Source organism: Periophthalmus magnuspinnatus, chromosome 15 (genome assembly GCF_009829125.3).
Source record: "Periophthalmus magnuspinnatus isolate fPerMag1 chromosome 15, fPerMag1.2.pri, whole genome shotgun sequence".
NCBI classification, from domain to species: domain Eukaryota; kingdom Metazoa; phylum Chordata; class Actinopteri; order Gobiiformes; family Gobiidae; genus Periophthalmus; species Periophthalmus magnuspinnatus.
The window spans coordinates 19,366,239-19,376,185 of NC_047140.1; the positions used below are offsets into that span (position 1 = coordinate 19,366,239).

Below are 9,947 nucleotides of genomic sequence, written 5' to 3' on the forward strand. Positions count from 1 at the left end.
TCGAGAAATTTCCAGCCCACTTTTACACGTCACTTGCAGGCATCTTTAAAGCGTTCGTCGCCTGTATAAAATGTCTCAGTACAAGACAGCAGCCAGAAACATGAACGTTATGAAGACGCAGTCACCGACCCAGTTCACAATGGCGAGTAATGACAACGACCCTCTCCCCCTCGGTTGGGAAGTCAAAATTGACCCGCAGACTGGATGGCCTTTCTTTGTGGATCATAACAATCGCACAACAACCTGGAATGACCCGAGACACGACACGAGAAAGGTAAAAGAGAGTGAGAGTTTCTGTTTCATAAAGTTGCCAACGTTAACTAACATTGGGAACCTGGATTCTGTTGCTTTACGCACGCACCGCTCTGGTTTAGCTGATCGGCTAAGCGAAACGCGTGGGACCACATCATGTTACATATTAATTTTGTTGACTATAGGCCTGGTTTGGCACCGTCACCTTCTCTTCGCAGACAGCTCATAAGCCCGTTATAACAAGTGATCAAGCCTGTTGTGTTCCCATGCCATGATCTAAGGCTATATTTACGCGATGAGTCACCATGCGGTACGTACAGGGTACCTATGACCACCGTCCACTATTTTAATTACGCGTCTTGCATTGCGACGTATTACCTGTTAAACTTTTTGCCTTACAAGGATTGAAGCTGGTCCAATGGGGTCCCTATAGGCTATTATGCACAACGTGTGTGATATGCAACCTTCAGTGGAAATATGGGTTGCTAAGGGACTTTGGATAGAGGGATTTTCAGGCTGCCAGTTGGTAGTGTCCCCTCTGAAACATAGACTGTGTTGTCCCAAGTTAGTGTCCCGAAGAATCTGCTAGAAAGACACAGCTGTCAGGGGATAAAATTGGTGCAATGCTGCTGGCACTGTAGTCCCATACAGAAATGGCAGAGGGCAAAGGGTCATTCACAGCTACTTAGGGAACTTTTGTTGCAAAGAAGAAAATGGTTTGACTTTTTGTTTATAGTTTTACTTGCATTGGTGTAAGCAGCCACAAGATTAACTTTAAATCAGTTATCTCAGTGTGTACACTAATCATTTGCAGACATAGCCTACTTTGGGTATTGTTTACAAAACTGTTCTAGCCTAGATGGCTGTCTTATTATATATTTACTAATAATACAAATTTTTCAACATAGCACCACATAATTTAATCGCCTAATGTAATTTGTTATAGAGGTGGAATAGATACTCCAATATGTCTGAAAAGTTGGTACTTCATTCCTTTCCCCCAGGTTTAACAATGAATCATAAAGCATATTATTCAGACGATATTACTGGCTATGTTGTCATATATTCAGGCCTATTACGTATGCCCACAATAATGATACATTTTTTCCATTCACTCTTATCAAAATAATAGTGCTGGAAAAACAGTGTTACTATGGAAACAGTTTAAGGAATAGCCTTTTTTCGTTTTTCTCATATTTTAGACATAACATGCTCAGTTAGAGGGTGTGTCATGTGTCAGTTTGAATTTTGGATGTAATTCTGGTCAGTGATCTCATGCAGATCACAGCAACAATATCAACATACCAGCTGCCAAAGTGGTTCACTAAACACTGTGGTCATTCTGAATAATACTCTCAAGTGCTGATACTTTTAGGATCATAGTGTTTTGAATTTTATATTTTAACCTATTCATTTAACCTCACAGTTTGTTTTTAAACTCCCACATGAATTACTACAATTGATCAGTATTTGAAATGTGTTCACATTTTGCATTAGAAAAGGGCCTCTTCAAACAGTGGACATTGGTAGATGGATTTGCAAGTGCAAATTTGATTGACTCCATGAGTAGTAATACAGCCTTGTTTATCCAATGAACCTATTTCCACGATTCTCAAACTTTTCACACCACATACCACATAAAATATTTATTTTAAATATATAAGAAGGCTGCAAATACAGACAGTAAACATTTGACTATACAGAATTTGTTCAAATCAGGACTAAACTGGATCTAAATTAGATCTTATCAGTGACCACAACAAGAAATAAACTAAACTAGGAATAGACCATAAGATTAACACACTGGTGGAGAGTCTGCCACCTTTTTGTTTGTCTCCATGGAAATGTTATTGCTTTGCTTGGAATGTTACACAGTATGGCACTAACCATAGTATATGCGGGTAAGCACTAAACTTTTCAATCTTGCATGTAGTCATTGTTTTAAAAATACTTTGATCTTACTTTCTCACTGTAAGTGGGGTTACCTAAGTCACCTCTCCACAGATCTGACCTGTAACTTGGCCTGTTGCCAAGTTATTTACAAATAAAAACTAAAAACAAATATATAATCACACACTAATTGTAGCAAACCCATTATATTTGTCAATGGAAAATCTCAATGAAAACATCAGTCTCTCCATGTTATATTTCATTGACAATTTGAGCATATTTGTGGATTATGGGTTTTTTCGCCACTGTTCGTAATATTTGCAAGAGATATTTGTTCTACTTTCAAATCCCATGTGAAATGTTACCCAAATAAGCTTGATTGACAAGCAGTTCCTAATAAACATATAACGACAGCTGTAAACTTAACATTTCAGGTCAGAGAGCCATCTGCAAACGGACCTAGCACATCACCAGAACCGAGCCCTCAGGAGCCTCCGAAAACCTTTGTCAGAGAAATGAAGCACCCCATCCTTCGCCCCGGTTACATCCCAATCCCAGTCTTCCACGAGGGGGCAGAGGTCCGACAGCAGCAGCATCCATGTTACTCATACATCCAGCCAGGCACCCCTTCACAGGGCACCCGCACAGATGGACGAGCCCCCTCCCCCACCCCAGGTCTCCATGGACGACCCAGATCACCGCTACACGGGCCCTCAGACAGCTGCACTAGTGAGAGCACAGCAAAGTCCAGCTCCCCTGTTTCATACACACCAGAGGTAAATATACAAGTGTTACTTATTGTGGTATTTGGCCTTTGTTTAACCAATTTTCTTTTAGGCATAGTGAAGTAAATTCAAGATAGGTTATGTATGTTTTTTACAGGCAATCAGCAGTGTAGTAGTATAGTTTATTAAGTGTGGTCCTGTGACTCTCAAACTTTTCACACCAAAGAAAATATTTAGTTTTCTGAGTACCACTACATCTAAAGTATAACAGGACTATTACAGGTCTAATCTAAGGATAAACCAGGTCTAAAAGTGGACTACATCATTTCAACTGTAGTGCTAAACAAGAAATGATCCAAAGGAGGACAAATAAGTGGATACAAGAACTCTAAATTAGTCAAACAAACTGAAGAGCTGTCCAAGTACCACCTGAAGGATATACCACCAGTGGTACTTGTACCACAGTTTGAGAAACATCGGTCCAGTATTTATTTCAAAGGACAAGTACAGAAACATTAAACTAATAAAAATAAAGATGTTCTGCACAAGGGACAGAGCAGTCCCTCATTTTAGTTTTTCTTTGGGTTTCTTTGGGAACCCAAAAGAAAAAGTTTGATGAATAAGTAATTTGATAAGGAAATTCAAGTTTGAAAAAGTGTGTGATTTTTCAATCTTTGGCATTTTCATTGCAGAGTTCTAAAAATCTACACACATAGCAACATGTATTGTAGCAACTCAGTGAGTTGAGTAATGAACAGTCAATGTAAATACAAGTGCATTATTGAGGGGTAAATTCCTGATAGTTTCATGCATTAGTGGCTAGCATTCTCACTGTTGCTGGGTAAAAGAGCTATTATGAAACGTGTTTGTGAAATGATGGTTTTTGCTCTCAAATGTCTAAAGCTGCAGGGTTTGTGTTAAAATGTCCTCATATTACACATTACTAACAAAATTGCTTACAGTTATTCAGCCTAGTCAGTGTTTTTTCCCCTTATTATTGTCTTCTTGGTCACTGTGCCTCTGCAGATCCACAGAATGTAAAATATTTGTCCAGCATTTCCAATACCTTATTCTTATGTGAAATTTTAAAGTTGCCTTGCATTCATCGGCCTTCTTAAATACAGTAAATATTTGTGATTGTGAATTGTAACCAAGCAAACAAGCTTTCTGTTGTCAGTTGTCAGCATGTAACTCTACCTCCTGGCAGTTCCCAATGCAATGCATGTTGTTTTTGTGCTCTTGAGCCAGACACTTCCATCACCCAAAAAAGACAAAATGAATAACGCACCAAAGCAGATTTAAGGTTGTAGATATAGAACCTTAATCCTTGACCAGGAGTTCAAATCTGGACAATTTGTTTGGTACCCATATTTTTCATTATGCTATTAATACATCAGTGCATAATATAATATTTATATTGACAGATGGGTTTAAATAAAGTATAGCAATTATTTTTATCTATTTATTTTTTATACACGTTTGTTTTAACTAGAAGAGAATATAATCTCTATTGTCAAAACATTACAAGAACATAATAGTAAGCCTAGTAAAACATATGTATATTAAAGTTAAATTATAAAACATCAACTCAAGAAACATTCATTTTGTCTTTTTTATACATTCACAAAATCTTAGGAGATGTTGACAATTTAGAATATCCAATGTCTTATATTACTTTAATAACACATTCTGTCCTTGTTTTGAAGGTTTACAGTGCTCCACATCACCAGCCTCCTCGACCGAGCAGCACTGGTCTACAGGCGGGTTACATCCCCATCCCAGTGATCCATGAGGGCAGCGGAGGAGCCCAGACCTCCCCCCAACTCAACCCCTCCGTCTACTCACAGCGTGTCCCATACCCCGAGCACCAACAGCAGCCTTTCCACCGCATCCAGGCTGAAGAATGGCCCAGCTATGCTCAAAGAGAGAGAGCTTCTCCGGTGATGTTTCCCCAAGCTTCCTCCATCCACCACCCCACAGCACACATGAGGAGCCAGTCACCGATAGTATCACAACTGCATACAGACAGACCACAGGTAATCAATGAGTCAAATTAACTTTATTGTCCCAAGGGAAATTCGTCTTAACAGAGCAGTTTATCAAACAAATGCGGCAAGACATCAATCTACTACGCACAGAGATAAATGTAGATTCTAAAGATTGACAGTAACAAAGAGTAAAGAATGTAAAATAAATACATATAATTAAAAAAATTATTATTATTATTCATTATTTAACACTGGCAGGACTTTAGTTTTCTAACGCAACACATTTTAAGATCTGTAGTTGTAGTGTTAAAGTAGTGTGTATTGCAAAAAGAAGAATTAACTAAACATTTGTGATTTTTCCCTAGACCTAGCTCTGAATATTTCCTTTAAAATCCTCCTGGTTGAATGAATAATTTATAATAATAATTTTCCTACAGAAAAGAGTATTGTTTATTTATTGTTTGTTATTCTCAAGCTGTTGCTAGCGGTGATCCTGTCGCTATTAATATGAAGTGACATTTAATCAAAGGTCTATAATTATGTTTCAGTTTCTTTTAAAGTTTATTGTTATCTTTGCATAAAACCGTCATAGCAGTTAATATAAAATTACCAGGTCAATCACCATAATGTATTCTAAGTGGAGTGATTAACACTGAAATCAATAGAGCTTTGCCTTAGGCTGCTACCGACATCATTGTATTTTAATTTGAGAAAAGTGTCTTGGCATTTAAAGCTATTGTACCTGTTTTTTACATCTTAAAACATGAAAAACAGAACTAGTTCATTTTAAATGATTTGCAGTGGTCCAGTGTTATTCCTCACTTACCTTATGCATTCCGGACATGCTAATTATTCACCATGATGAGTTTATAAGCATGTTTCCCAACTTTCAGAGACCAGACTTATTTTGACTTCAAGCGTTGCTCATCCAAAGTAGCTTTACTGCAGTGAGACATATTCTGTTCAAATACAGGAGTACATTTCTTTTAAACTTGAATGCTATTTTCTGTTTTAGATCCAGCCGCACATCCTTATGAGAGAGTCCCCACAGAGGATGGAGCAGGAGCCACAAGTTCCTTCACACAAGCCTGAGAATGTACAGTCTTTGCACATGGAACCCGAAAAACCACAGCAACCTCAACTCTTCCAACCTCTGTCACCTCAGCAGCCTCAGCCCCCATCACTGCAACAGGCTGCCCCATCCCAAACGCACCCCCTACAACCCCTGCATCCCTCGCAACCCCCTGCATCCCTCGCAACCCCCTGCACCCCCCACAACCCCTGCATCCCCAACAACCCCTGCATCCCCAACAACCACTGCATCCCCAACAACCCCTGCATCCCCAACAACCCCTGCATCCCCAACAACCCCTGCATCCCCCACAACCCCTGCATCCCCAACAACCCCTGCATCCCCAACAACCCCTGCATCCCCAACAACCCCTGCACCCCCCACAATCCCAGCATCCCCCACAACCCCAGCATCCCCAGCAACCCCTGCATCCCCAACAACCCCCACAACCCTCACAACCCACCCAACTCCCCCAACCTGAAACAATCCCACCAAGACAAGACCCCCAACCTCCTCAGCATATGGCAGACATCCATGTACAATTACCTCCCAAACCAGAAGCCCAGGACACTCCTACAACCCCTACTACTCCTGCAACCCCTACTACTACTACTGAGATCCCAAAAGCAGAGCCCAAGCACCCTGGTTTAGCCAAAGTGGAGCAGATCATTGAGCGGGTTGTCAAGCTAGAACAAGAAGTCAAATGTTTTAACGGCAAGAAGAATGATAAGAAATATTTACTACTGGAGGAGCTGTTGACCAAAGAGTTGCTAGCTTTGGACTCTGTTGATCCGGAGGGCCGCACAGATGTGAGGCAAGCCAGGCGCGACGGGGTTCGGCGAGTTCAGACCATTTTGGATGTATTGGAGCAGATGGAGGAGCAGCCGTCTGCACAAACCCCTGAGAAGTCTACAGACCTCACTCCAAAAGGAGAGCCTACCATGATCACGAAAGAAAATGTAGAAATGTCAAGAGAAATTTCATAACCACCTCAATGGAAGACAAGGACAGTCAACTGTAAATTTGTTTAATTTCAAACACTCACTAGCTCTGACGCCTCGTCTTGTTTCGATACAGAATTTGTGGACATTGCATGCATTGAATAACCGTATTGACATTTCTGGCCACTCAGCACATAAACCTTGGTAGCTCCATGCAATTTTTTTGTTTCAAGCCAATGTTGATGCCTTTTCTTGTTGTGCCAATTTTGTCTCTCACAATGACACTTTGTAGTATATACTGAAGTGCAAATAAGAGGCCTTTATTATCATTGGAAAAAGGGAGTATTTTCTTATGAGACATATTGTAGTTGCCTTTGTCCTGGACAGATTTTGTATTAGGGTTTTCTGAATTTACTCAGAAATTAGTGTGGGACTTGGAACATTTCTGCATCTTTTTAGCCATCGGAGCAGTGGATGTGTATATCTGGTTCTTGATGTGAAATTCTCATTGATTGTTTTATGTGGTTTTATTGAGTTTATGTGGAAAAATGATCCAAATATAAGAGTTTTAAAAGAAACTACCCACTAACCCGCAATATGGTAACCAATGATCATAATGCTGTCATCATATAGTGCTATGACACAAGTAAAAAATACGGCTAAATGTATGTATAGGTTTGAGGTTGATATATTTTCCGGGATCAAATCTTCTAGTAATGAATAACTACATAGCTGGTTCGAGTCCATAATACTTTTAAACTATTAATACCGGATACTTCTCCCCTCCCCCAAAATAGGTAAAACTATTGTGACTTTTATTTCAGGAACCAGAGATGCATAACTACTTTTGCACTTCATACAAGGCTATATTGAAGCTGAGATATTTCACAGTTGCTGCTTTTTGGTGCATTACTGATAAATTATAACACTGTTTTTGCACTGTGCCACCACTGAAAGTATCTACGCTAAAATTCAACATCACCACAGTTGAAATGTATGACTTAATAACACAAGTTTTGATTGACGTGTCGGAGTGTTTGTATGTGCAATGGTTTACTTGTAATTTCAACATATAAATATAGTTATATCAGTATTTATATATTATTAAAGTATTTTGGTACAATGATGAATGTGTAATAAAATGGACTTGAGTGAGACAATCAGCACAGATTTGGTTAAAATTATTTGAATGTCTTTGTATCAACACCAAAGCCACAATCTGTAACAGCACCAACACTAAAACGGCCAAATGCCTTAATAATGCCAGCTGTGAGATAAATATATTTAAATATCTGGAAAGATGCAGTAGATTTATCTAATGATCACAATTTATCACTGTATGTGTTAATTTGTACACAAAAATAATAAGATGTTTGTTTAGTAGGACCACATTTTCACAAATTATAGATTGTGGCTTAGTTTCAATCACTTTTTGAGTAAACTACTATATTTACCAATGAGAGTATTTGGTATGGTTGGAAATAAAAATGTATTTTGGATTCCTATTTGTCATGTTTTTTCTGGTGGCCTACATACTGTATATTTTCATATAAATATTTTAAGTGTTGGGTAATATTGGGGAAACGATGTAGGTTGTAAATACTTACTCCCAGTAACAATAATCAGACCATATTTTTGCAGTCCCTCTTGGTTTAGGTTCATATATAAGATAAAAGTGAATGGACTGTAAAATTTGTCACACAATTGGAAATAACACTTTATAGTCTTGTAGAAAAGATAACATGATTAGATCATAAGATTTTTTTTTTTATTAACATTTTGTGTTTTTCTTATTTGGGGGAGTATAGATACATAGTGAACAAAGGGTACAGAATAGAGTTCATTAAAGAATGTTGTGATGTCTGTAAATCAAGAATTAATTACACCACGTAATTTACAGCTCTTTTACAGCCCCCTTTAGGCAGTGATGAGGCCTGGCTGTGTGTGTCAGCTGTTTCCTGGTGCTTGGATCCCACCTGAGACATTTGGGATAAATAGTCAGCTGTATGTGGGGTCAGCTGCTATGGCCGCTCCCTCAGGGTCAGATAGGCAGATTTAGTCCTGAGTCAGAACTCATCTGTGTGGGCTTCGTCAGAGTGCATGCAGAAACTATACTCCCTTCAAGTGGTGGTGGTATTGTAGAGTGGGCTATTTCAATTTAGCCTGTTAGATAAACAGTCATAGCCATTTATTGTACACAATAGTTTTGTAGCCTTTTAGCTTTACTCTATGGGCACAATGGCTGCAGTTATAAGCATTTGTTATAGGACTATTAAAATGTCATGTAAACACAAGAATCTTATAGTTTCTCTCTGATTATGGTCCCTCCAATTACTCACATTAGAATTTGAATTTTAAATAGCATTTTAAAATCTGATTTTGGTGTGCATGTGATGCAGAGGGTGCTGTATCAGATTTCATGTTTAGTCTAATTTAATTTGATTTTTCATTGCATATTTCTGTTCTCATGCTCCTCTTGAACTTTTGCATTGCTGCAATTTTCCCATTGTGGGACAAGGTTTATTTTAAACTCCTTTTTTTAGACCCTTAAAAGCAAGAAAAAACAGAGTCAGGTGAAACTAAATTGATCACTGATCAAATTAATTGGTCAAAGAATCCTTACATTAGGCAGTGAATGATGCAATCTAAATACAATAAAGAAAAGTTTAAAAAGGCCAAAATAGGTATAACTAAATACCTATATGCCGGATTTGTATATAAATAGGCAACAGAAATATGCATTAGCAAGCACTATCAATTAGGCTATGTCCAGCGGCAATAAGTGGACTTAGTTGTTTTTATATATATTTTTTAACTAAAATAATAATAAAAAGAAGATATAAATTACTTTATTTTCTACAATGTACACTGTACAGGTTTCTGCTCTCCTCTCCCACTGTGTTAATTAATTATTTATCGTTTAAAAGCATTGGTTGCATTATAAGCCCCATTAGAGGTCTGTTTCTATCAACTAAAATACATGAGAAACTTCCCATTATTATTAAGGCTTTCTTTGTGTTTAGTGCCCCTGTAATAAAGTATATTTGCCTTGTTTTCCCCTGCTGTTGCCCGGCCCTAG

General features: G+C 38.4%; 1 protein-coding gene across 1 annotated transcript; it reads left to right on the forward strand.

Annotated features, from left to right (window-relative positions):
• The first annotated feature begins 4 nt into the window (after window positions 1–4).
• On the forward strand, window positions 5–7,409 carry bag3 (BCL2 associated athanogene 3). The gene is made up of 5 exons (XM_055227312.1): window positions 5–274; window positions 2,577–2,918; window positions 4,574–4,903; window positions 5,871–6,062; window positions 6,251–7,409. The coding sequence occupies exons 1-5, from the start codon at window positions 71–73 to the stop codon at window positions 6,911–6,913; spliced, it is 1,731 nt and encodes a 576-aa protein (XP_055083287.1). The 5' UTR covers window positions 5–70; the 3' UTR covers window positions 6,914–7,409.
• The last annotated feature ends 2,538 nt before the right edge of the window (window positions 7,410–9,947 follow it).

Bases quoted from the DNA above. Each gene is read 5' to 3' on its own strand.
- bag3 (XM_055227312.1), top strand. From the start codon at position 71: ATGTCTCAGTACAAGACAGCAGCCAGAAACATGAACGTTATGAAGACG. The intron at 2,919-4,573 runs GTAAATATACAA...CTTGTTTTGAAG, and splicing joins CTGTTTCATACACACCAGAG to GTTTACAGTGCTCCACATCA. The intron at 4,904-5,870 runs GTAATCAATGAG...TTTCTGTTTTAG, and splicing joins TGCATACAGACAGACCACAG to ATCCAGCCGCACATCCTTAT.